The 25180-nt window shown below is 58.1% G+C and overlaps 9 protein-coding genes across 9 annotated transcripts; 4 read left to right on the forward strand and 5 right to left on the reverse strand.

Moving 5' to 3' along the window:
* Positions 1 to 196: 196 nt before the first annotated feature.
* Positions 197 to 3080, forward strand: SCHCODRAFT_02615508 (uncharacterized protein). The gene is made up of 12 exons (XM_050344715.1): positions 197 to 323; positions 372 to 540; positions 592 to 632; positions 685 to 729; positions 779 to 839; positions 892 to 1207; positions 1303 to 1643; positions 1699 to 1712; positions 1770 to 2044; positions 2348 to 2469; positions 2566 to 2674; positions 2741 to 3080. Exons 1-12 carry the CDS (start codon positions 232 to 234, stop codon positions 2815 to 2817), a joined length of 1662 nt encoding a protein of 553 aa, XP_050201716.1. The 5' UTR covers positions 197 to 231; the 3' UTR covers positions 2818 to 3080.
* Positions 3081 to 3422: 342 nt separating this feature from the next.
* On the reverse strand, positions 3423 to 6844 carry SCHCODRAFT_02492053 (uncharacterized protein; the record flags this gene model as incomplete). Its single annotated transcript, XM_003034417.1, has 2 exons — positions 3423 to 5994; positions 6042 to 6844. The coding sequence occupies 2 exons, from the start codon at positions 6842 to 6844 to the stop codon at positions 3423 to 3425; spliced, it is 3375 nt and encodes a 1124-aa protein (XP_003034463.1).
* Positions 6845 to 7633: 789 nt separating this feature from the next.
* SCHCODRAFT_02664449 (uncharacterized protein) lies at positions 7634 to 8218 on the forward strand (the record flags this gene model as incomplete). Its single annotated transcript, XM_003033847.2, has 1 exon — positions 7634 to 8218. The coding sequence occupies one exon, from the start codon at positions 7634 to 7636 to the stop codon at positions 8216 to 8218; it is 585 nt and encodes a 194-aa protein (XP_003033893.1).
* A 73-nt stretch (positions 8219 to 8291) lies between these two features.
* Positions 8292 to 16408, reverse strand: SCHCODRAFT_01293303 (PROCN-domain-containing protein). Its single transcript, XM_003034418.2, has 20 exons — positions 16289 to 16408; positions 16146 to 16237; positions 14713 to 16092; positions 14610 to 14659; positions 14351 to 14558; positions 13922 to 14300; positions 13279 to 13868; positions 12928 to 13228; positions 11889 to 12878; positions 11600 to 11837; positions 11488 to 11550; positions 11032 to 11435; positions 10791 to 10978; positions 10315 to 10742; positions 10225 to 10265; positions 9861 to 10171; positions 9565 to 9810; positions 9307 to 9514; positions 8995 to 9254; positions 8292 to 8944 (listed from the first exon to the last, which is right to left on the reverse strand). The coding sequence occupies exons 1-20, from the start codon at positions 16386 to 16388 to the stop codon at positions 8366 to 8368; spliced, it is 7056 nt and encodes a 2351-aa protein (XP_003034464.1). The 5' UTR covers positions 16389 to 16408; the 3' UTR covers positions 8292 to 8365.
* A 282-nt stretch (positions 16409 to 16690) lies between these two features.
* SCHCODRAFT_02745607 (uncharacterized protein) lies at positions 16691 to 17782 on the forward strand (the record flags this gene model as incomplete). Its single annotated transcript, XM_050347193.1, has 2 exons — positions 16691 to 16816; positions 16865 to 17782. 2 exons carry the CDS (start codon positions 16691 to 16693, stop codon positions 17780 to 17782), a joined length of 1044 nt encoding a protein of 347 aa, XP_050201717.1.
* A 44-nt stretch (positions 17783 to 17826) lies between these two features.
* SCHCODRAFT_02615516 (uncharacterized protein) lies at positions 17827 to 19232 on the reverse strand. Its single transcript, XM_003034419.2, has 6 exons — positions 19061 to 19232; positions 18967 to 19007; positions 18897 to 18919; positions 18706 to 18834; positions 18634 to 18653; positions 17827 to 18581 (listed from the first exon to the last, which is right to left on the reverse strand). The coding sequence occupies exons 1-6, from the start codon at positions 19193 to 19195 to the stop codon at positions 17946 to 17948; spliced, it is 984 nt and encodes a 327-aa protein (XP_003034465.1). The 5' UTR covers positions 19196 to 19232; the 3' UTR covers positions 17827 to 17945.
* A 102-nt stretch (positions 19233 to 19334) lies between these two features.
* Positions 19335 to 20184, reverse strand: SCHCODRAFT_01189024 (uncharacterized protein). The gene is made up of 3 exons (XM_050341199.1): positions 19825 to 20184; positions 19642 to 19770; positions 19335 to 19583 (listed from the first exon to the last, which is right to left on the reverse strand). The coding sequence occupies exons 1-3, from the start codon at positions 19992 to 19994 to the stop codon at positions 19385 to 19387; spliced, it is 498 nt and encodes a 165-aa protein (XP_050201718.1). The 5' UTR covers positions 19995 to 20184; the 3' UTR covers positions 19335 to 19384.
* Positions 20185 to 22286: 2102 nt separating this feature from the next.
* On the forward strand, positions 22287 to 23951 carry SCHCODRAFT_02615524 (F-actin capping protein, alpha subunit). The gene is made up of 8 exons (XM_003033848.2): positions 22287 to 22418; positions 22475 to 22590; positions 22643 to 22747; positions 22799 to 22851; positions 22900 to 23040; positions 23097 to 23193; positions 23276 to 23497; positions 23570 to 23951. The coding sequence occupies exons 1-8, from the start codon at positions 22337 to 22339 to the stop codon at positions 23621 to 23623; spliced, it is 870 nt and encodes a 289-aa protein (XP_003033894.1). The 5' UTR covers positions 22287 to 22336; the 3' UTR covers positions 23624 to 23951.
* Positions 23679 to 24133, reverse strand: SCHCODRAFT_01293323 (uncharacterized protein). The gene has a single exon (XM_050341389.1). It carries the CDS (start codon positions 24040 to 24042, stop codon positions 23734 to 23736), a length of 309 nt encoding a protein of 102 aa, XP_050201719.1. The 5' UTR covers positions 24043 to 24133; the 3' UTR covers positions 23679 to 23733.
* Positions 24134 to 25180: the final 1047 nt, after the last annotated feature.

A 25180-nucleotide genomic window follows, 5' to 3' on the forward strand; every position in this document is an offset into this window, starting at 1 on the left:
GACGCGGCAGCGCTGTGTTTCCTTCCTTTGTATATGAAGTTGTCTGCCCTGTAGATATGTTTCGGTGTCTTGGTGTCATTGTACTAGTATGTAGGAATTAGGTGTCTAGTAATTGCAAAGTGGAAGCGAGCAAAGGACAAGAACAATGGGAGGGCGAATATGGCACGGATATGGCAGGTGCTAATTAGCCGGGAGTCGGACCGGCAGGTTGTCTGTTACGTTCATCATCCCATGGCTGCAAGCAGCGAACTGGACTGCTCCGAGTATACCCAGCTTACCTTCAGCTGGACTGTGAAAGGCCTCAAGGCTCTCTTCGACGCGTCGTTAGTACTGCACAAGGTCTGACTTTACCTCCGCTCATCGTCCACCAGCAAAGGCGACGCCAAGTCCAAGGCGACCAAGTCCCCGCGATTCGGGCCAGACGGGCGGTGGCAGGTCCTGTTGTACCCGAATGCAGGGAGTCCGTTCACGAAGGACAATGTACCTGCGAGTGGATCGGACGCGTTGCAAGGCTTCATAAGTCTCTTCCTTTCGTGTGAGGTGTGGCGCGCAATATGACACGACGTGAACGCGTGTTGAACGCCCTTGCAGCCGACGGCGGAGGAGAGGGAACGCGCCGCGGCGGATGGGAAGTGCGTATACTCATCCTACTTTTGGAAGACAGATAATCTAACCCGAGATTAGATGGGTTCGCGAGGGATCGTTCACGTTCGGGTTCGAGTTGAGGACGTATGTGCATAGTGATCCATGCTGCCTCGGTTCGCTCATTACTTCCTAGCGTTAACAAGACCGTCATTGTCCCTGGCAAAGAGGCCAAGCAGGATCAGTTCTGCTCCAAGGTGCGCCGATGCTCCCTCCCGGTCACCACCTCCACTCACCTTCATCCCAAAGGTCGCCAACTGGGGCTGGTCCCACTATGCCAGGCGAGAACTTGTCTACTATAACAACTCTGTCGTCAAGTCCCAGGATTCCTTTGTCATCGTCTGTAACATCAAGTCCTCCCCCACCGTCCCCGACGTGCCATCGAGCCCCCGCCTTGATGTTCCGAAGAGCCTCCTTGAGACGTTCGGCTCCTTGCTGCTTTCGGATAATCCTGCGCACGCGGACGTAGAATTCATCCTGCCGAGGAGAGGGCAAGACCTGTCGAACGCGCGTCATATCTACGCGTCGCGGCAGCTGCTATCACGCGTCGAGTACTTCAGAACAAGTAAGTCAGCACACCGCGCCATGCGTGTGCGCTACCGGTTATCTTCCTGCTACCTATCTCCCTCAGTTTATTACTGACACTTTTTCTCCTTCCAGTGTTCAGCTCCGGCTTCGCAGAGGGCGTGTCCATGACCGGGGCCGGCGAGATGTCCGACTCGACCTCGGGCATGCTCATCGACTTCGACGATTCGGACGACGAGGATAATATTGACGACGACCCGGTCGCGGAGTGGGCGAGCGCGACGTCTCATAGCGTGACATCGTCTGGGGAGCAGGATATGGAGGTAACCGCGGCGTCGTCGAATGCGACGTTGCCGGCTACCCCAACGGGAGCCGGTGGGAGCGCCAACGCTGGGTCAAAGGATGTGGACAATGGGCGAGTGAAGGTGGTGGTGAGGGATGTGGCGTACAATACGTACCTCGCGATGTTGTATTGGGTATGTTTACCCTGTCATCCTCTTCCTGATAAACTCGTTCTAACGAGCGACCCAGATTTACACAGACCGGTAAAGTTGTCCCCCTCTCCCCTTACCCCCGCGTTCCTAACGCCGGCCCCCTCCCAGCATCGTCTTCGCGCCCCTCTCCTCCAGCTTCACCACCACCGCCTCCCCCGTCATCGCACCCAAAACGCCCGCCGTCACCAGCCCCGGCACCCAGCTCGCCAGCCCGCACACGCAGTCCTTCTCCCGGCAGATGTCCTCGAACATGCTCAGCAGCTCCTCCTCGTCCTCCATCGACCCCAAGGCGACGCGGCGGCAGTGGATCGCGGAGTGGCAGACGAACAACCCGGACCGGCCGGCGCCGTGCTCGGCGAAGGCGATGTATCGGTTGGCGGATCGTGAGTTGGGCGTTTGTGGTCATTTGCAGGGAAGTTGGCCGTCTCGCGCGTCGCGTATCAGCAGCGGGTCGAGTATCGGCCGCGAGCGTCCCCTCGCAGCAAGTACGCGACGCGCGGGACTGGCCAGCCTTTCCGCAAGTGACTGTAGATTACAGAGCTTTGCCTATCGCATTTCTCGAGTCTCGAAGGGACTGAAGTGCAGGGTGGCACGGTAGCATATATCGTGGCCACAAATCACTAGCGCAGTTCATCTGGACCCCACTTACGCAGTCTATCTGGACACCAAGTTGACTATCCACCCAGGACTTGGCCTCGATGAACTCCGGGAACGCGCATGTCGGCACATCATGCGCGGTCTGGGCGTAGAGAACATCGCGTACGAGGTGTTCTCGCCATTCGCGGCGACGTTCGACGAGATTAGGAAGGTGAGTTCATGAACTTTCTGCTGTAGACTTCCTTCTGCTTCTTTTATCTTGCCTTCGGCTACTGTCTTGGAACATGACGACTAATTCTCTACCCAGCTTCAAGTCAAGTATTTCCTCGAAAACTGGTCCCAAGTGCGCTCTTCGGAGGGCATGCGCGAGGTCTGGCAGCAGATACGCAACGGGCGGCACCCTGGGTTCGAGGAAGGTGAGTCGGATAGCATACTCTCATTTTTGCTTGCCACCGTCGTCAATATCGCTAACACGATCTCAGTTTGGCCCGTCATCGCGTCCAACCTCGAGTTCAACCCGAAGGCGGGGAGCACGGAGGATGCGGCGATGACCATGTAAGGAGGCAAGTCAGCGATCAAGAGCAAGGTGTGTACAAGTGCACGGCGGAAGAAAGCCCGAGCCGAAGGGCGTTCGCCGGGCAAAGCGAGGGAGGTGGGAGAGGAATGCGAGGGAGCGAAAGTCTAATCTGGGAAGGGATCAATCTGGACTGCTGGAATCTTTAATGTATATGTACCTGCGCGCATCTCATAATCAACAACTCTTCCGTTTGCAATCCTATATCAAGAGATGCGGATTGCTCGACATGCGAGCACGAACGAGGCCCAACTTGAGCTCACGAGAATCTACTTTCTCACCATTGAGATGGGAATTCGGCGACGTTGTCAATGACGCGCTTGCACGCTCAAGAGGACCCCCATTTGTGCACCATACGCCTGCTCAGTCACTCTCGAACTCTTCTAACTCGTAAATATACCAGTATATTCACATGCATGGATCGTGCGTGCCCGTAAGAAGTGTATGTACAAATCCGTAAAGTGATAATTATACGAAAGCAATCCGGATGCAAGAGAGGTCCGTAAGTGACATGCGTGCACTGTCGAGGCGCACGCTCTACGTGCTGGGAGAAACCAAAATGCGAGGAAGGTCTGCTCGCTCAGGATATCCTAAGGTGTGACAGCCTCCTGCGTGTTGACGACTGCCTGCGTGTGGACGACTTCCTGCGTGCTGAGGATACCCAGCGAGATTACCGAACCATGCGGCGAGAGAAACATCGTGCGCTTGCTCTCCGTGTCGTCCTCCTTCTGCTGCTCCTTCTCCGCGGCTTCTTCCGAGGCCTCCTTCTCCCCCTTCGCCTTCGAGGGCTCCGCCTCAGCCCTCTCAGGCTGCGCGCGGACACCCAGATGCTTCGACCCGCGCCTCGGCGGCGGCGACAGCGAGATCATCACCGGGTCCTCCTCCTCCACGACCGGTGTCGACGGGTGCGAGTGCGACGCGAGCGAGGCCGTGTACTTCGTGCTGAACGTCGGCGACACGGGCGAGATGGGCGACAGCGGCGCGTACATCTGCAGGAAGCTCGGGTCGTTCTGGTTCTGCACGATCTTCTCTGCGATTGGTGTGGCCGGCGGGGTCGCGCCCAAACCTGGCGAGCCCAAGCTGGAGAAGGTCTGCGTCGAGAAAGGCTGCGTCGTCATGACCGTCATCGTCAGCGGCCGTCTCTTGCCCACAGGCTTCGCCGGTGCCTCCACCTCCTCGGGCGGTGAGGGCAGCGGCGACGAGGGCATCACGGGTGCGCTGAGCATGCGCAGGCGCTGCTTGAACGACCTTGCGGGACCAGGCGTGGACTCGGGCGTAGGTGGGAGGGGGCCAATAGGCGGTGGATGTTGCTGGGGAGGCAGCGCGGAGTGATGCTGGAGGGGAGACGATGCAGTGCTCAGGGGACGTCCGCCACTACTGCCCGGCCGCCCACCGCTACTGCCTGGTCGTCCACCAGCGCTGGGCGGCCGCCCGCCGCTGCTCGACGGACGCCGCCTCGTCCACACGCGCTGCTCATCCGGCCTCGGCGGCAGCGTCGTCGCCGGAGGCGGGTTCGGCGCGCCCAACGACAGGCGGAACGATCGTCGCGAGAAGGACTTCCTCGACGCATTGTCGGCGAACGACTTGCGCGAGGCGGTATCTGCATAAGACATACGCGACGCAGTGTCAGCGAAGGATTTCCTCGAGGCCGCATCCGACAGAGACGGCGCGCGCGAGTGCAGCGACGTGCGCGAGTCGGACGCCAGGTCCCGCAGGGAAGACGGCGCCTCTTGTATCGTATCTATAGGCTCCTGCCCCGGTGGCGGGGGGAGCGCAAACGAGGGTGGGGGTCGGGGCGGGGGCATAGATATAGACGTGCGGTGGCTCGTCGGGGGTGATGAAGGGGTGTTGTAAGGTTGGTTCGCATTATGAGATTGGGGCAGGTGCGTGAGTTGCCCCGCAGGCGACTGCGCACCTCCGTTCCCGCCAGACAGCGCAGAGCTGATGCTGAACGCGGAGCTGCAGCTTGCGCGCTTCGAGTACGTCGAGTACCCGCGAGACTCGAGAGACGAGCGACCCTGCGACGTCCGGCTCGGCGAGCGCTCAATGCCAGCTGCGTATGGGTGCGGGTGCAGCCGTGACGAAGACGGGCTCCCAAGGTCGTGGTGGTCACTCGCCTCCCCATGGAACGTCGGCGCCGCGGGTGGCGGACCACTCGGCGGCGTCATGCGCTTCGGCAGCGAGCCCTGTGTCGACCAGCGCCGCGAGCTGCGCTTCGTGCTCGGGCTCGAGCCGCCGTCGATCGGGCTCACGCCCTCCGACAGCGTCGTCGCGAGCGTGGACACGGACCAGACGGACGGCTGCCGCGGCCGCTGCACAGGGCTGTGGAAGGAGAAGCCCGCAGGCAGGGTGCCCGACGTGCTCTGTTCCGACGCACTGCGGTCGTGCGCGGGTTGTGGAGGGTTCGACACGGGTGGACTCGTCACGGTGGATCGCTTGCGCGGCGGGGGCTGCAGCTGGATGGCGAACCCGTTGCCGTTGCTCGACGACGAAGCGAATGCCGACATCGGTCGCTGTGGAGGCTTCGCCGCAGGGGTGGTAGGCGTGCTAGCCGACGACGCGGACGGTCCCGTCCAAATAGCAGACTGCCTCTCGGATATCTTTCTATCCAGACCGAGCGTCTGGGCAGGTACAGAGGACGTGGGGCTGCCTGATATCGTCGTTGGACTGCCCGGAATCTCAGAGAGCCGGCTGCGCCTGGCCAAGGACATGCTCAGCAGGTTGTTGCCCATCACGCCGAAGCTGTCTTCTCCACTGCCATCGACCGCACCGGAATTGGCCGTCAGCTGCGAGACACCCGAGTCGACGGACGGAGACCGCGGCCGAGTGAATAGACCCTTGAGTGCGGATACGGTGGACGGGCTCTTGGTTGGAGACCCTTGCGATGCTGCGGGCTGCGAGTTCGAGCGCAGCGACCGTTGCGAGCGGGAGTGCATCGAGGAGTGGGAAGAGGTATCGTGCTCGGAGAAGGGTCGGGGCGCGACGCTGAAGGTCTCCGAGAGCGCGGGCGACCGAGGTTGCGGCGGGTCCGCCATTGAGGCTGGTATTGGGGGCCGCGATGCCATGTGGGAGCTGACGCGCATCGAGAGCATGACGTCCATGTCGCCACGGGGCTCATTGGCACCGTTAAGCGCAGATTGGGGCAGGCCGGCACGCACAGAGCTGTGATATATTAGCGAACGCGAGAAGCGAGAAGCCAAAGGACGTACCGCTGTGCAAGAATAACGCTCTTGATTCCGCCAATCCATGTCTGCTTGGTCTCGACGTTGACTGCATGCAGAAGCCACATCGTCTCGGCCTTCGGCGGCCCTTCCACCTCCTTGCCATTGTCAGCCTCGCCGCCAGCGTGCTTCCCAGCCACCTTGATGACGTTCTTCCGGCCGCCCACGTCTTCGTCGGCAACGAATACAACGCTGTCTTCGTTCACCTCCAACCGTTCTAGTTCTCGCTCCTCGGGTGCTGGCGACCGGAAGACATGCAAGTAGCTCGGCAGAGGTACCAATGCGTGCCGTGAGCGGGGCGTCGGGAGAGGGTCGGGTGGTACGGGGGACGTGAGGAGGATGTAGCGCGTCTTCCAATGGCGGGACATCGCAAATATGCGAGAGGAAGAGTGATATTTGGGGAAGGATGCGGAGAGCGCGATGGTGTGGGAGTCGCAAGAAGAGAGCGCTTTGAGTGTGGTGGGGAACGGGGGGACGGTGGATACGGGTGCAGGAGGGTTGGAGTATGAATGCCTGTGTATGGATACTGGGCGTGTTGACGCTGAGGAGGATAGGCCGTCCCAGAGAGGGGTAGAGTCCCCTGAGTTGAAGGGCCCAAGGTCTTCGCCATAGAAGTGGCTCGCGTCGCTGCCCATGTCTATGGAGTTCGATAGGTTGGCTTCTTCTTGGAGGAGTTCCGGGCTGAGACCGATAGACTGCGCCGCTGCCTCGCGCAAGCGGTCGCGTTCCTCGATCTCCTCGTCCGGGCGCGGCGCCGAGATTTCCATGACCCCAGGGATGACGATGGGCATGTTCAGCGGAGGCTGGCGCATAGAAGTTTGTCGCCGACGCGAGGAACGCCCGAGCTTGTTGAGGGCATCCGAGATGATGCTTGCGCGTCGGTTGGAACCTTCGCTCGTCCTCGGTCGCGGCTCGTACTCGTACGTGATCGACGTGTTCGACGCGATGTACTCCGACGTCGACGCGGCGTCCATGAATGCTGAATAAGAGTTAGTCAAGGTCGCTGGACGTCGTGGTTGTCACGCACCGAAATGGGTGCCTCCTGAGACGGGGCTGCGTTCCCTCTGCTTGCCCTTGTCATTATTGCGCGTCAACATGGACGTACGCCGACTCCTCTTGCCGGACGAGAAGAACTCGGACGGTCTGTTGTCACGGAAGAACGAGCGCTTCGTGCTGCCGTCCAGACCACTGGCGGCCTGCAGTCGAAGGGGAGAGCTGCCAATATTCGTTGGCGACGTGGGCCGGGAGCTGGTAGCCATCTGCACCGCGGCCTGTCAGCTATCCGTCAAGCAGCGCCGAGAGCAGGTCCCCCAGTTTGCATCCGCGCCGGGGGCCCACATGCGGGACGAGTCGACTCACCTTGTCGCTGTCGACAAAGTCCAGCATGACTACCGCCGCATACAGGCTGCTGGGCGGGGAGAAACGTATAGTAAGTTTGTAGGAAGTGGTAAGGAATGTCGGTAAACTGAAAAGGGACGGCGGCGCCCGCCACGCGAACCTGCTGATGTTCCGCTTAATTGAAAGACGGCCCCGAGTCCCTCGCAGATCAACTCTTCCGTGTACGCCCATCTGCTCGCATCATGGCCATCGCTGTTGCAGATCGCGTATTCGACGTGGACGGGAATTGGGGCACGAGGAGCTTTCGCAAGGCCTCGCTGGCAAGCGCAGTGACCGCGCTGCACTTTGTGGCACATGCGAACTACGAGAACCTGGGCGGCGATGGACAGGCGCCCACAAACCACTGGACCCTGCTCCTCCAGACCGACGCCTACTCTGGCGTTCGACTGGACGTTTCCCCCGGCGATATCGGTCGCCCTGGTATGCTCATCCTCGAGGATGTTACGAGCGCCACATCCTATTCCCTCGCGGACCCCTCCTTCCCCGACCAGCGTATACACGTCGTCTCCGTCCCCACCGCGCAGGGCACTACTGTAGAGCGCATACTTGACCTCATCGTTCAGAAAAATCGCGACAACTATGTCTTTGCCCCAGTTGGCGAAGGGTGCAGATTCTGGCTTAAGACGTTCGCGCAGGACCTCGCCGACGAGAGCATAATCACTCTCGAGGATGCTGAGCACGCTAAGGATGCACTGCCAAAATACTATCCATATCCTCCGGGAACAGCTCCAGTCGCCAGGCCAATGGCCGAGGGACGCTTCTTCTGACCTTTGTATTCCTCGCACAGTGATTGCCACAAATGTTTGCCAAAGAATCAAATAGCACTCGTCGTTCAACATCTCATTACAGCCATCGCACCGTCCGTACAGTACTTTCGCACTACAAATACAAGGGATATACACTACAATAAAAAATCATGCAAAGCTATTCTCCACATCAGCACTATCCTCGCCCTGCTCAAGGCTCGCGAACGTCAAGAACGCCGCCGGCCGGTGCTCCTCCGCCCAGAACAGCAGCGGCGTGTCGAGCGTCATCGAGTATGGCACATTCTGCGACCACAGCTGCGTGAGGCCGATGCCGTAGTTCCACACCCTGCCCTCTGGCACGAGCGTCATCCCGAGGATGCGGTCGGACAGCAGCAGCTGCACGCGCTCCGACATGTTCGGGTTGAAGCCCGGCGGATTCGCGGAGCGGTCCTGGTTCTTGCGTCCCCACTCGAAGCCGGCGACGGTGAGCGAGTGCGCGGAGAGCGAGATGGAGCCGGGCGTGAATGAGACGGTGAGGCAGATGGAGGACGAGCCCATCTCGGGGTGCTCGGCCATGATCTGCGCCTGCGTCGTGACGTCCGTCGGCGAGAGGTGCGGGATTTCGAGGGCTTGGGTCTTGATCCACCCGAGGAGCTCGAGGTCCTTGAGGAGGAAGTCGTCCTTGGGCAAGCGGTTAGGGAGCTCGACGCTGTTGTTGCTCCCGCGCTGCGGCACCCATGCGACGGCCTGTAGCGAGATAAGCATATGCACAATGATGATGATATGTGAGCACGAACCTTAATCTCCTTGACCTGCTTGTTATCCGGTGGCGACACACCGTACAAGTACGCCGCGACTTGCGTGCGCAGATCCGCCGCAGTGACGAAAGCGCGCAGGATGTTCTTCGGCAAGACGTATGTGTAAGAGGCAGCGTCGTCCTTGACATCGTCGTTGGACACGTAGATGTGCTGCAGACGCAAGGGGAGGTGCGTCGCCGAGATAGCACGCACACGCCAATCGGACTTGCTGCTGAAAACCGTCTGCTCGTAGTTCGTGGCTGTAAGGTATATCAGAGATTGTTCTCATACATAGGACCACGCGGGACTCACTCGTCACAGTCTGGATGGCATCACCGTGCACGTTCGTCGTCTGCGTCTGCACCGCGGTTATTTGACCCTGCGCCTGGGAGCTCTTCTCCAGCTCCGCCATCTGCTGACGCTGCACAGAAGGCGCGGCAATCTCCTGACCGAGGATGATGTCGCGCACTTCACTTGCGGTGAGCGATGCGATGTTCACGCTGTTGCGCTTGCCGAAGTCCTGCGAAGGCATGAGAGATGCACTAGTAGATGATCACCATCAACGCTTACCGCCAGGATGAGCTCCTTCATCGCAACCTCAACCTTAATCCACTCTTCATCGGACAGGGACGGCCAAACGAAGTGAGGCTCCGTGATGGTGTTCTTGTCGGGGTGCAGGATGATCTTCGCCTTCTCGTTGTTGACGTGCAGACCGCGAAGAAGCAGGATCAACCGCGAGAACGCCGTGTAACTCGAGATGGACTTCAGCCAATCATCGTACAGACTGAACAGCACCATTTGAGGTTGCGTCGCCCTCTGTTGCAATGTTAGCGGCTATACGTGGGATGCTGACAGTACGAGCTTACCAGGATCAGGTCACCGAACTTCTCCATCTTCATGCAAGCCTGGAACGGCAACTGCAACTCGCTACCCTTGATGACGATGTTGGGGAAGTCGAGCAAATGGACTTCGAGAGGATCCAACATGCCCTTGCGGGTGACGATGACCTGCTTCGGCTGTTCCTCGACTGGCAGCGAACGGACAAGAGCCGCCACTTCTTCGGCCGTCTTCCACTTCGCCAATTGGCCAAGACGCTTCTGCCCTGCCCAGACGCTCGTGTGGATGATCTTCAAGAACAGTTGTCCGGAACGAGGGTTGAAGATGAAGATAGCGCCGTCTGTGAGCGATGATGGTTAGAGTGATACTGAGCAAGTGCGTATCGTGACTCACTGATGGGCTTCGTGGTCAAGTTGCCCTCGAACGTCTTGTGGCTAAGCAAATGTCAATACCGATTACTCAAAGGCGAGGCATTAAACTTACATCGTAACACGGTATACGTTCGTGTCGTCGACGAACCAGATGATCTGGTTAGAAAACAGCTCGGCGTAGTTCTGGCTGTTCAGATACGGCTCCGTCGGCTCGGACGAGTACAGCTGCAGGCCCTTGCGGATACGGTCGCGCAAGACGTGCAAAGCCGGGTTCGCGCGCATGATCTTCGCCATGGCCTGCTGGATGAGGGGCTTGAGACCCGGGAACCAGTTGCCGTAAGCCGACCAGAGGTTGTACGCCAAGTCCATGCCGATCATGACACCAGTAGGCGAGGGGTAAATGCTCATCGAGTCGGAGACGTAGTCGAGGAACTTGGCACGGGTGTAACGCTCAATGTCGTGCGTGTCGAAGTCACCCCAACGAAGCTGGACATCGATCCAGAACTTGTTGCTGGTCGTGCCGTCGAGAACATCCTTTTGCTATGGCGAGGTCAGAGAAGTTTATGCATGGCTAAGAAGTATACTCACGTCAGTGACGAGGGAAGGACGAGCAATGTTCCACTTGTAGGCGGAGAAGAGGAGGATATCGGCGCAGGAGGAGTTCATCTTGTAACTCTTACGAGGGTGAATCGTCTCCTTCTGGACGGTCTCGATCTGGAGGGGCTCGAGCTCTTGGTCGAACACTTGACACAAGTCCATGACTACACTCTCGTGAACTAAAGACAGTCAAGTCAGACTTGCGCACAACGATAGTGAAGGGTTAACTCACTCTTCTGCCACAAATGCGCACGGAAGATCTGGATGAGGGAGATCTTCAAGGTTGGGATCTTGCCGTGCATGAAGATACCAGTCAAGTCAAGCTGGACCTGGAAACCGACGTAGACGTTGGCGCGGTTGATGGTCGGACTCCACCATAGCGTGAAGCGACGGTTAGGAATCTGGTTGAGGCCGGACCGTTGCGCGTTCGTCAGCTTCTTGTACCGCATGGACTCCTCAAAGCCGGATGCCTTCTCCCAGAAAAGACCCTCCCAGGTCGGGAAGTAAGTGCCCTTGAAAAGCGTGTGCTCCAGGATACTCTCAACACCGCCGAGCGCGGATATGACGTCGACACGGTAGTTGTTGAGCTGCCAAAGCTTGCCGTCGTGGCGCTGCGAAGTCCACCAGAAGGGGTTGCTGAAATTGGCGTGAGCTACACAATTGAAAACTGACATGACTTTCAACATACTGCTTGAGCAGCTGGTACTGCTTCCAGTCCGTACGCACACGCCAACCACGATCATATGCCAAACTAAACCTCGTCAATAAGCAGTCAAGCGTAGTCCATGATTCAAACTTACGTGTGACGGTCCTTCTGGAAGAGCGTGTTAATACGCGGAATACCACGGTCCCAACTGTCCTCGAGGTCCTCGAGCGTGAGACGACGATTCTGCGCGCTAGCCTCCTTGCGCTTCATCGAGTACTCCGACCAGACGCGTGCCGAGTCGAGGAACTCGGCCTCCCACGGCTGCAGGTAGCGGTACAAGTTGGGAATGAGCTGATCCTCCTCGTGCGACATACCGGCGCGGAAGTGTGTGACTAGAATGAGATGAGTGCTTGCCTACATGAGCGAGAGCAGAAAGCACATACCGGCGACATCCGTCTGCTTCGACCACCGCAAGTCACTCTGGGGAATCAGGACGTGCCCCATGGACAACATGCCGAGGCCACCGAGTTCCTTGGGCGTGTAGAAGACGACGGGAGGGAAACGCGACGGCATCTTACTGTTCAGGCCGATCTTGACACGGGTCTGAATTTTGTTCTCCGCCTTGACCAACGCGTCCAGCAACTCCGTAGTGTGGATGACGGCCTCGCGGTAGTAAGTCATCAACCCAATCAGCGCCGTGTTCCACTTGTTGACGATCTTCGAGAACGTCGTCGAGCCGGAGCTCATCAAGACCTGGCGGATACGGTTGTTGAACTGCTGAACACCCTCGTCCGAGACGCGTAGGAAGGCCTGAGCCGTGCGCTCCTTCGTTTGCTCGTTCGTCAGATTCCACACCGCGTCCTTGAGCGAGAACTGCTCGCCGCTGATCGTGCGGATCTTGGGCAGGATGCGGACCTCGAAGCCGCACATCGAGAACAGCAGCTGCGGGTTGTTCTGCGAATAGACGCTGACGAACGTGTCCTCCCACTCGATGGTCGTGAGCGAGCGCGGCAGCGACTGCTTGACGTTCCAGAAGACGGCGCGACCGAGGTTGACGTCGTGCTTGACGAGACGCATGCGACAGTCGCGCGGCCAGCAGCGCTTGTTGTTATAACCGATGACATTGTTGTTCGTCGGATCCGGGTTCGCGGACAGGTAGCGCTGGATGAGGTCGCGAGCCTCGTCCGCAGTGAAGCGGAAGAGGATGTGCAGGCGGTCGACGTAGCGCGAGTACAAGCGGATGGGATGGCGCGTCTCTGTCGCCGAGTCCCTGTACTGCAGGAAGTTGTTCGGCATCTGAGGCGGTCCGGCCATCTCGCTGGCGCGCTGCAAGCCGAGGATGAGCAAGTCGAGTACGAGGCCGTAGTACTGGAAGACGAAGGCGGAGAACTGCAGGCCGCGAATGAGACCGTACGCGTTCGTGTGCGCCATGTCTAGTAGCGACGTCAGCGACTGTATACAACAGATAAGGGTAGAACATACCCTTGTACGTGAGCACAACATTGTTCTTCGCCGTTATGTAATCCGCCAAGTTGTGGTCGAGAATGAGTCGCAGCAAGCGGTTGAGCAGCGTCAAGTCGATCTTCTCGTAGACTTTGGACAAAACGGTCTCCATCATGACGTTGCATTCGCCCTCGCTGGTCTCCCAGATGTCGGTCAAGTTGTTGATGCCCTGGCACCACTTGTAGACCAGGAGCGGGGGAGGCTCGGTGTCGGCGGGTTTGATCCAGGCCGGGAAAAGACCACGCTTGTCCGCCTCGAAGAACAAGAACTGGTCAAGATACTGTGGACGATAGTGAATATGAGCAACACGAATGCGGAAGGAAGACATACAGCGTCCGTGATCTTCTCCACCGGCTCGATGTCGTAGCACGGGATAAGCTTGTCATACGTGTCGAAGAACTCAATGCCCGCCTCCTTGAATGCGCGCTGAGTGAGTAGCAGACGCTTTATGCGCGACAAGCACTCGTGCGGGTTGTCGTACGCCTGCTCGATGAGCGCAAGCTCCTCACGCTGCGACTGGTTCAGGCGACCCTTCACAGAGTACGCCTCCTTCAGCTTCTCCAGCGCGAGCACCAGCAGCTTCGTATCGTGCTTGTACGACAGCGGCGGGAAAGGAATGGGCGCAAACTTGCGGCTCTCGAGCCAGTGCACCGTCGCCGTGTAGATCGCAACGGCCTCCTCGGCGCTGATGTACGGTCCGTCCTTGAGGTAGCCGTGCTGGCGTTCCTGCTCGGCCTTAAGGTAGAGACGAGTGAGACGCCCAAGGTTCTTCTTGACGACGGCCTTGTCGACGGTGGCACCACGGCGGATACGCTCGCGATTGTAGTGCGCGACGGAGCACCACCAGTCGGCCTTGCTCTTGATGTATCGCAAGATGATGTTCTCGATGGCGGTTGGCATGCCAGGGACCTTCCAAGGAACTGCAAGAGCTGGTGAGCCGTTGAACGACAGTGCACCTGAGAGGTCGACTTACTGTTGGCCTTCCAGCAACGCCACGCCTCCGACAAGTGCTGCAGGATCGTCTTCGACTTGTTCTGCTTGATCGACTCCGGCATCATGTCAAGGATATCGTGCATGACCGCGGCACGAAGCTCGAGGTCGTAGTGCGACTCGACACGCTGCTTCGTCACCGTCTTCGCGATACCCTTCGAGTTACGACCCTCGAATTGACGCGCGAGCAGGTTGCCGAGCCAGCGCTCAAGGAGGGGCACGATACCGCGCATGAAGAACAGCCAGACGCGCCAGCCGGGAGCCCAGAAACCGACACCAGGACCCTTGCCAACAGGACCAGTGTTGAACCTGTAGTAGATCAAGTGCTTGAGATCCTTCGTCATGCGCACTTGCCGCATCAACTGCAGATTGGTGAGCCAAAGGAGGCGGTGCGTCAAAGGACGAAGCATACCTTGTACTTGTATCGGTACATACCCGTGAGGGCACCGATGTGAGCGAAGATGTACTGAAGAGCGTCGGCGAGCTGGAAGGCGTCGACATTGCCCAGCCGGAACTGAACGTTGGCGTCGACAACAAGCTTCGTCAAACGCAGGATCTCGCGACACAAGTGGAAGGCGTTTCCGAAACGCGACTTCTTGCGCTCCTTCGTGGTGAGGGTCCTGAGACGGATGTCAGAATTTGCCCAATGTGCCTACACGAAGCGAACTTACTTGACCGGCTTCAGGTTCAAGTTGTAGTCGAGATGCAGGTAGTTCAGGTTCTGCGACGCGCGTGAGTAATTAGAACGTTGAATATACCATCAGGCTCGCTTACCTTGCGATGGATGAGCAAGTTCAGCATGTTGTACCCCTGCCTGCACACTTGCAAGCCTGCCTCCACCCAGTCTAACCGCGTCGTCTGGAAGAACTTGGTCGCCTTGAGCTGGCGGAACAAGTTCTTCTTCGTCATTGCCTTCTCCGGGCGCGTGTGCAGCTCGTTAAGGACGTAGCATTTCAGCAGCTTCTGGTACGACACGCGAACCTTAACTGGCTGGTTGGGCGGGCAGTGCTCCATGTACCAGTTCTTGATGAGTGGGATGTCCTGCGCGCGGCGCATGTGCCCAGAGCGACGGCAGTAGGGCTCCGGCGCCCACCAGATGGCGATGGCGTCCGAAGAGAGGTCGTTCTCGAGGGGCTTGTCCTCCAGGAAGGGCTCGACCTCGTCGGGGATTTCGAAGTCGTCGTCGTCGTTGGGCCCGATAACAGCATCCTCGTGCGCAATAAGGGGCATGTTCTTCGGTGTCAGACCGCGCAAGGATATGGGATTGATGAGCGGGTCGAAGTAGAAAGTGGGGAGGTCGGGGTCGTCGGTACGAATGTACACGTTCTTTGGCGCATGGTAAGGAGAGATGTGCACCGAGCGCGGCAGCGAGTTGTACAAGTGAGGGAATGCAACCCTGTACTCGGTGCGGATCTGCTGCCGGATGATGACCTTGTTGATGTCGTTAAACTCGTTCCAATCTTCGTCAAAAGTGTCCATGTCACGGTATAGCGGCTCAAACTTCGGGCCACCGGGAATGGCCATGTTGAGCGCCTTCGCCGTGAAGAAAGACTTCTTATCGAAAAGGTATTGAGCGTTGTTATCCGCCTGGTCGGAGAGTAGTGTGCGACCGAGGCGATACAAGTTTGCCATGACAGGCAGGCTGAGCGACCAATACTTGTACGACGGCCCATTGACGGACGGCGTGTCGATCAATGGCTTCGGGTCGTAAAACCAGTCGATGATGGCTGCGTCTTCCTCTTCATCCAATTCAAGCTGGATGGCCTCGAGCGGCTCCACGTCCAAAACGTTGTCGCCGTAGTCCAGAGGCGGCTCTTCGTCATCAAAGGGAGGGAAGCGCATCCGCTTGAAGTGGCGACGATCACGCTTCTCCCTCCTCATTGCCAGCCACATCGTGCTCCACTGCGCATGATAGACGGGCTCTATAACGCGGGGAATCTCGTTGACGAATGTGATGGCGCCCGTGATGTGGTAAAGGACAGGGACCTCGCGGACTTGCTCCCAAGGGAAGGGCAGATTTTCGAGTAGCTTCATCACCGCGTGCGGGACGTACTTCAGTGCGCCTAAGTGTACTCGCTTGTCGTTGCGGAACTTGCGGTTGGACATGTCACCATGGTCCTTGATGATTTTGCGTACGTGCTCGGGGGGCAGGTCCTGCAAAGACTTAGTAAGTACGCGTTCACCTTCGAACACGTCTCAGCACGCACCTGCTTGCCCATATCAACATAACCACCGCGGCGCTTCTCGCCATAGCGTTTCCTTTGCATTTGCACCCACTTCAGGGACTTCTGCGCCAAAGCTGAGGGGTATGAGTTAGCGGGGAGCGCATCCTTCCTGGCGCCAAACCCACCTTCAGGCGGCATACGCGACCCAGACGCGCCAGCATTGTTAGCCCCTGGCATCCCCGGGGGCGGGGCCATAAACCCAGGAGGGGGAGGAGGGATACTCATGTTCGTCGTTGTCAGACGCAGCCGACGTCAACGTTCAAGGTAAGTGAGAAAGCACAATCCCCCGATGGAACAAAAGTTTGGCTGACTAAGTCGCCAAACAGCGCCACATATCTCGGACCGGTCTCCCGTACCGAAAAGCGAGCGCGCGCCACAGCCAACCTTGCCTCCTGCCGCTTCACAAACGCCCAGCACAGTCTATTCTTTTCGTTGCTATCGTCTGGACTCCATATTGACGGCCGCATATCTTGCTGTTGGCTTGAGGACATCCCTCAGTAGACTCTTGCAGATCAGCCTTAGCACAGATGGCCCAGCAGCTACAGTCCATCGAGATGAAGCCTTCGGATTCCTCGTCAGCGACTATTGGAGGGAAATCTCGCTCCAGGAGTACTTCGTTGACCATAGAGGTCTCGCCGACGCATGACAAAAAGGTTAGTTTCTGAGCGATTATCCAGCCCCAGCAGCTCATTTTGGTCAAGTCTGCGCTGCGCATCCTCTCAGATTCAGCTACTCCGAAGGCTTGGGAGAACACCTGCGCTGAATACACTATGGCTTGGTCCAATTGTTCTGCCGCCAACCTCGACATGGTCAGCAGTGATCTGGTGGAACTGGCCTCCAGCGAAGAAGTACACTTCAGACGTCTCCGCGAACCCGCCGAGTGGACGCGCACACCTCTGCTCAAAGCGCTAGCAATGCCGGACACGCCTATCTCGCCCATCTCTGCGATGCCGTCTCCGCTCTTGCTCGCCAATGGTCGCGCGCTTCCTGCCTGCGCCGATAGCACCATCGTGCCGCAACACCTCAACGCAGGCTCCGAATTCCAGACGCAGCAAGATGCCTCTCCCAGCGGCCCTGTCCAGCCGGCTGCTTCTGGTGCTCACGCCTCGCTCTGTGCCCATGACTTGGAGAACCGCCTTGTCGAGTCTCAGTCTACGCCCGTAGGACTCTGCGACGGCCTCGGTCTCGGACTTCCTGGCGTACTTTCAACTTCGTGGTCTGCACAGGTGCCGCTCTCGGAGTATTCGAAGGCTCGTCCAGCCGCGGAGGAAAGCAGCGCCGCCTCCCCCTCCGGCTCCCACCACAAGCTCTCCCACATGCGATCTCTTCGCAGCATCCGCGGGTCGCCCTCGCCTCGTCCGCGGTCGCCACTGTCGCCCAAGTCGCCCTACCCTCGCGTCTTCACTCCTCGGATGCCTTTCGGGCAGAGCTTGCAAAATGTCCACAGCCCTTCGCCGGTCCAGGCTGCCTCGCCCGTCTTTGCGGCGTCTCCGGTCTTCGACTACAATACGTCTTTGATGGCTGCTAGCTCGGAGTCCATCGCCAGCATATGCTTAGCCGACGAACTGGAGGCGTCATTCCAGCTGGGTGGTATGCCTGTGTCCCCCGCCCTCTTCTAGTCTTATTGCCGATGTGCACGATGGCAGTCATGAAGAAGGTTGTAACCTCGTAGACCTACACTGCACCCGCCTGTTCACACCTCTATACCCACAAAACCATTGTATCCGATCCAAGAAAATAGATAGGCAGGGGGATACAGACAGATATCTATAGCAGACCGCATCACTCCCAGCGTAGTAGGCCCCATGCAGGATTCCCCCGAGGTGCACCATTACCCCTCTGCGCCGGCATTCCTCTCCCCTGGCCCACCGGGTCAAACGTCGCCGGTGGCCTCCCCTGTTCCCCTTGCCTCTCGAAAGTCCGCCCCGCCTCAAACGCCGTCTGCGGTCGATGCGCCAGCTCCGACTCCGTCGGCGGCGCCTGCGGCCTCCGCAACGGGTACGACGGCAGCAGCCCTAGCATCCGCCGCAGCTCCGCGTTCTCCTGCTCCAGACGCGCGAGCTCGATCTCGCGCTGCAGCGCGTGGTCGTAGGACGTCGGCGCGACCATGACCTCTTCGAAGGTGGGCGAGTTGGGCTCCTGCCCGTCTTCGTCTTCCTTGGGGGCGGAGAGCTGCACGGAGGCTTCGTCAGGGCCCTCGGCTGCGGGTTCGTTGGTGGAGGTGGTGTCTTCCTCGCCTTCGACGGGTTCGCCGCCCTCTAGGCGTGAGAGGCCGCGGAGGTATTGGCCGAGGCGAGCGAGGGCATTGGAGAGTTCGGTGGTATATTGGAGTTCGGTCTTTGCGTTGTCTTCTTCTAGTTGCAGTAGTTTCTCTTCGTATGAGCGGACGAGGGAGAGTTCGTGATCCTGGACATCTTGCTGTGGGGTACGAGTGAGAGGGGAATATGGGACTGGGTATGGTGGCGCATACCGCTCTATTTCTGAAGTTCGCTGTACGGGAGGGATATGAGACGATGCCCGGCGCAGTGAAAGTGCCACGCACTCATGAGGGTGTCCAACGTCGATTCGTACTCCTTGATGAGCGCGCTCAATTGCTTGTTGTCGTGCGCCAGCGCCTGATTCTCCGCCGCCATGGATTGGTTCATCTGCTCCAGCTCCGCATCATACTCCTCTGTAGCCGTTGATATGATGAGTTGCGGCACCTTGCAATGGAAGGGGAATGAGCCAACATACCCTGCGACTTATCGAGGTTGAATCTGCACGACTTTAGCACCGCGTTCTCGCACTCCGTTGTGCTGCTCACCTTCTCAAAACGAAGCCATTCTGGGAGTGCACGGCTTGGTTCTACGGCGAGAGCGCGTCAGTCCCTGATCCCCTCTCCCGAGCGTCATATGCACCTTGATATCTGCGGCAGTCGTGTACAGCGACACCGAGAGGCTGCGGTTCTCATTGAGCTGCTCGCTGAGCTCGGTAATGAGTTGCCATAAGTGATTGAGTTCTGAGCCATCTTGGGATTCGTGAAGGAGAGCCATGATGAGTCCGAAGAGTGAAGAAGATGGTCGTGCAGGGTAAGGTACGCGGAGGCGCGTACCGGTACAAGCGCGTGATGGCTCGGCACATTATCCAAATTTGGTAGCCCTTGTACTCAAGGTCCCACGGGAGTTCCATGCATTTGCAAGACATCGGGTCTTACAGCATAGACTCAAGACGACAAGAAAGCTCTATAGCGCAGCCCCATGCCGATCACATCCCAGCATTTCCCTAAACACCTTCGCTACCCCATCCTCTTCGCAGCCGATCTGCATCCCGTTGTCTCTCAGGATGTAGTACTCCCGTCCAGGCGTCTGCACGACGGCAACAGCCGCATGAAGTGCAGTACCCTTCGATGTTGCAAGGTGCACACTCTCGACGTGGTGGTGACTACGAGGCTCAATGAGCACAGGAAACGGCCGATCGACGTTGCCAAAATGAAGCTCACCCTGGCAAAAACATATTCAACTTGACGGTCTGCTTCTGCATGAAGTGCTCTCCGCTTGCTATGCCTTTGGCCTCAGTCCCGTGGAATTCCTGCGCCATTTCGGTCAACCGCATATACCGACCGCTGACACTGTCAAATCATCAGCGACGGCTTCGTGTCGTAGAGGAAATTGTTCGTAGCCACCTATTCGAGTACACGCACGCATACACGTACCGCTTCGCAATCTCAAGCTTGATGCGACCCTGTACACCCTCTGCCTCTATCCTCTTCAGCCACAACCTGCTGATCCCGCGCTCATACTCGCCCCTGTGCTCCCAAAAGACATGCTGAAGCAAGGAATCCGCACCAGACATCTCTCGCAGAGCGATGTAGGCAGACCAGTCCGCGCGGACAGGCAGATATGAGTCAGCATCGCGCGAGGCGGCTGCGGCGCCCAACGCGGCAGCAGGTTTAGGCAGCGAAGGGTTAACGCGACCGATGACCTCGCAAGTAGCTTCAAGGACGTAGCAGATCTTCGTGACACCGGCCTCGCTGGTAGTGACTTCCCAGATCTCTCCTGGGAGAATCTCCTGCGCATCCGTGATAACGAAGTCTTTGCGCCGGGTTTCTCGCTCTTGCACGGAGACATCGAAGAAGAAGCGCGTCATGAGAAACCTGTAAATATTGTTAGCCTGCGCGTATAGATGTACAAAACCAGTCAGACCGACCTTATAGCAATGGTCGCCTGCTTCGGGTGATCTGGACATGCCCACAACCGCCACGTAATAGGACAGTGCGCAGAGAAGGGACGGGCCAGCCAGGATTGCTCGAAGATAGCAATCCTCGCCTTCAGCTCTTTCTCCCGCACCGCAAGGTACGGCCATAGGTTCGCCTTGTTCATCGTCGTGTTCTTCATGTCGGACGCCAACCGCTTCCCGCTGAAGTAGCGCTCGAGTTTTACACCAGCGGACAGGTATACTTCAAGCGGTGAGGTCAGTGCAGCAGCCACGAGTATGATTGTATGTACTCGCCGGCGTAGCGAAACATCCTCGAAACTAGCGCGCAACGCAGCAGATCCTCCCGCTCGACCGCACTCAGGATAATCGACCATGGGACAACGCGCTTTCTATTCCTGATCGAGGGAGGCAGAGATATCGGACGGTGTGTGGTTGGAATTAGCAGGGCGATGGCGTCTATGTCAGACAATGGCCTCTCGTCCATCGCAGCTTTCGAAGGTACTGAGGGCTTTTTCGATTTAGACTGATCGACTACGTTTGATACTGAGGGCGCGATTCGAGCAATGGGGTTCGCGGGCTTCGTGACGGGTTTGGCGACGGGTCGAAGAGGGACGAATCGCTTGGAGGAGAGCTTCGCAACGGACTTTATAGGGTTCGATTCGAGAGAGATAGACTCGAGTGCAATTCGCTTCGAATTCGCAGGTCGTGCCGTGGAGTGATTCTCTGGCGCTGGACGTTTGGCAGGCACGGTCGACGTTGAGCGAAAGGAGGCGAGAGCAGCGTTCTGTTCTTGGAGCTTATGCGGCAAAGATGATGACTTCGACTGAGCAGAAGGTTGCATAGTATTCAGACGAGGGTTTGATGCGGCGAGAAAAGTGGATTTCTGCTTCTTCGCAGGAGGCGGTACTGTTGGCGGATGCGCTAGTTTGGTACGCTTAGCGGGCAAAGTGGAGGACGCAGAGACCTTGTGAGCAGCTGACGATATCGTAGCATCCAACGCCGGCGCTGTAAACAAAGGCGGCGTTTCGGAGGACAAGCCGGATGAGCTGACTTCGTGCGAGATGGTCGCCGGCTCAGTAGGATCGATGGCAGGCTGAGTATATGCTGTCGCAGCAGAAGATGATGTCGCGTCTAGCACGGCAGGAGTGCGCGGCGTAGACGGCGATGCGGCAAGAGCTAGAGGCTTGTTCGAAGGTGCAGGTGGACCCAACGCAGACTTGGTGGAATCCGAGGTAGTAGCAGCAGTCTTGTGGGCTTTCGCTGATTTCTTGCTGGGACGGCGTGGCTTCTTCGCGGGCGCGAGAGCAACTGCAGGGGAGGATGGCGCTGCGGAACTCACACTTTGCGCATTGCCTGAACTCGTCGGCTCGGCAGCAGCAGCCGGTGTAGCTGAAGGCACTGGCACGGGTTTCGAAAGCGCAGTCGACTGCTGTACTGTCGACGCATCGTTCGGCGAGACAGCAGGGGCTATAGCAGCCGTAGGATGCTGCAGTATCGATGCAGCATCGGCGCCTGATGAATAAATCGTCAACGAGGGTGATCGAGCAGACTGTCCCGACGGAGCAGACGGCGTGGTCGTGTCATCGGCGCTACCATTCTTGGCTTGCCATTCGAGCAGCTTGGCGACGAGGGGTGCTTTGCTAAGTTTCGAGTATCCAGCGACGCCTTTCTCCTTGCATATAGCTTTGAGCTGGGGAACAGTAGCCTTCTTGAGTTCGTCCTCGGTGAGCTGCATAACGAGCAATAGTGAGCGAGCAAGTAATGGAAATGTCGAGCAGCGGATGAAGATCAGATGATGATTGAGCAGAAGACTGAGGGAGCCGCAAGCACAGCAGGATGAGAAGAGCAAGGAGCAGGCCGAGATGATGGTCGGAAACAAGGAGCTCGACGGCATCACGCATCAGCACCGCTGATCACCTCGGCTGCCTCCTGCCCCCATCTCTCTCCTCGACGCTCGCGGCCTTCGTAACGCTCATACCATGGACGCAAAGGAAAGAGTCGAGGCCGCCAGCAACTTCCTCCTCCAGTCACCTCCAGGCGAAATCAACGACGTCCTGAACGGTGCGCGCACCCATCGCGTCGCGTCTAGCCCACCTAACCCTTGTATCCTTCCACAGATGTTCGAAACATCATCTCCGACGATGACTCTCTGCAGGATGGCATTCAAAGCACTCTGAGAGAATACAACCTCGAGCAGTTCATCACCGTCGACGTGCCGGGCGCGCAACATCAGGTTCGGCTGGGTATGGCGCGTATGGTTGACCCATCGATGACCGGCTGCGCAGACACTCATCAGCCGCGCTGCTATTGTGTCGACGGAGGAGGGTACAGTCGAGCGATTCCTCGACCCACGATCGAAGACGAGCTTCCTGTTCGACCACATTGGCCTGGTGCGTAAAATCACTTTGAGACGCGTAGCTGGGGCTAATACGCATGCAAAGGACGCGTCGGACCCACAACCTCATGAACCGAATGCCGAGTCTGAGGAGTTCCGGTACGCTGTTAGTCCGTCCAAGTGTTCCTCGCACTCATCGCGCCTCAGATCGGCTCTGGAGACTGCGACGCAGACCTACCTCGCCGCTCACTTCGTGGAGGGTGTAGCCGCCGTATTCGCGTCGCCGGACGCGCCCAATAAGTTTACGATACAAGTCGTCTCTAACAAGTACAACCCCAACAACTTCTGGTACGCCCTTCTTCTGAAATCCTGTCACTCAATTGACTGACGGTGTTTGCGTGTAGGTCAGGCCGGTGGCGATCCGAATACACTGTAGATCTGAATGACAACACCATCAACGGGAAGATCTGGCTCAACGTGCACTACTATGAGCAAGGGAACGTGCGTAGCCTATCCCTCTTACCCCTTCTCCTTCCATTCTCATCCTCCGCCTTCACTTCACGTCAATCTCACCGTACTTCAGGTTCAACTCAACACCACCCACAACATTACCATTGCTCTCCCACCTGCCATCGTCACCTCCGCACCTCCTGCTGCCGCCTCCAAGATCCTCGCCCTCATCGACTTTGAGGAGACGAAGTATCAGACATCGCTGAACGATACGTACTCGGAGATGGGCGAGAAGACGTTCAAGGCACTCCGCCGCGCGCTGCCCATGACGAGGCAGAAGTTAGATTGGGATAAGGTGAGTTGAGGGCTCAATATTGTGGCTGTGTGGATTGGGAAGGAGATGCGTTCGAGACTAATGTCTGTGTAGGTTCTTGGGTATAAGATCGGTCAAGAGATTCAGGGTAGCAAGGGCTTGCCATAGGGGAGCACATAACCGCCGCTCAATTTACTCTGCGTAATCTCGACCGGTACGACAATCAGCTTGAGTTGCGAAGCCACGGATGTAATATATTTCCCCCACACACACGATGCTCAGTATAATCCTGCTAGGGTTCCCGCATTGTTCCCGTTCCGAAGACGAGCAACAACTGCGCGAGACTTCGCCGGCTCGTTGAGTCGCACGACCCTTTGGACTCCCTGGGGGTTGGTTCCTGCTGAAGACGACGTGTATTGTAAACTAAGTGCTGCACTACCACAGAACGCGGAGACTGTCGTAAAAAGCAGATAACAGTATTCTACATACGATGCCGATTTCCCGGAGGAGGGATGGTTTCCAAAGATTTGCCGTCTTCTGTCGACAAAAAGCAAGACTCCTCTCCGATATATCCTTTCGCTGGTCATCAGAAACGATGATCAACTACTAGGACGTATTCTCAAGAAGTAGCCCGCGCTTCGTCGATGCTACATGCAATGTACCGCCTCAACCGCGCGTCCATGGACGGGAGGTATCACTGACAATATACGACTGTAGCTGCGGGCGCTGGCACAATACCTCCACTCCCCATCGCCTCCGCCGCACAAGTCAAGGAGAACGACGAGCAGCTTCAGCGGCACCACACAAGCGCCCGCGGACACAAGCCCCGCCCATTGTGGTGTTCGCAGACCAATGAAGGCGCGTGGCAACTCACAATGGGCCCGACGCTGTCAGGTCTCGCCACCACTGGACGAACTGTCTATCCGACAGCTCGACCAGCAACAGCTTGTGACGACCCATCCATCACTTACCCCGCGCAGCTGTCGCCCAATCGCCAGCAGATCACGCACAACCTACTCCCGAGACGAGGATGGTCGTGAGCATCTAGCAGTAGGCGCTCATCCGGAATTACCGTGATGGCCAGTTGAGCTTGTGTCCGACGTCCAACGTTGAGCAAGCGAGAGCGAAGTGCTATGCAAGCACATACTCGAGCGCTCTTGTCGACGAAGTGCAAAGGATCCTCTACGACACGTAACCTTTCGCTGAACACCTGCGAGGGCGAGCAGCTACTGGGAAGGATTTTCGAAGATTGCCTGCACTTTGTCGACGCCACAGATCGTGCTCCACCTCCGTTGCGCATCGAAAGACGGAAGACTTCACTGGCAGAACACGACTGCAGCGCTGCAAGCATTCACGCAACACCTCCGCTACTCGTCACCCCACTTTACAGGTGAAGGGAGGAACGAGCAGCCTCGTCAGCGCCGCGCAAGCGCTCGCAGTGAACACGGGCCCACTCACCGCGGTGTACGTATACCGGCCGAGACCAAGGTACCATAGCGGCCCGCAGTGAGCCCAGCGCTGTCGGGTCTCGCCGCCGTTGCCTTGGCTGTCTACTCGACGACCCAGGCAACGTCGACGATGGCGACCCGCCTATCACTCCGCCGCGCAGCTGACCCCCTATCGAGATCGGCACAGCGCCCACAGCCCCTTCTTGGAAAGAGGAGGACCGTGAACGTCTGCCTGGAGGAGGCCCATCCAACGTCGTGATAGCCAGTTGAGCTCGTG

Source organism: Schizophyllum commune, assembly GCF_000143185.2.
Source record: "Schizophyllum commune H4-8 unplaced genomic scaffold SCHCOscaffold_3, whole genome shotgun sequence".
In the NCBI taxonomy this organism is placed as follows: Eukaryota; Fungi; Basidiomycota; class Agaricomycetes; order Agaricales; family Schizophyllaceae; genus Schizophyllum; species Schizophyllum commune.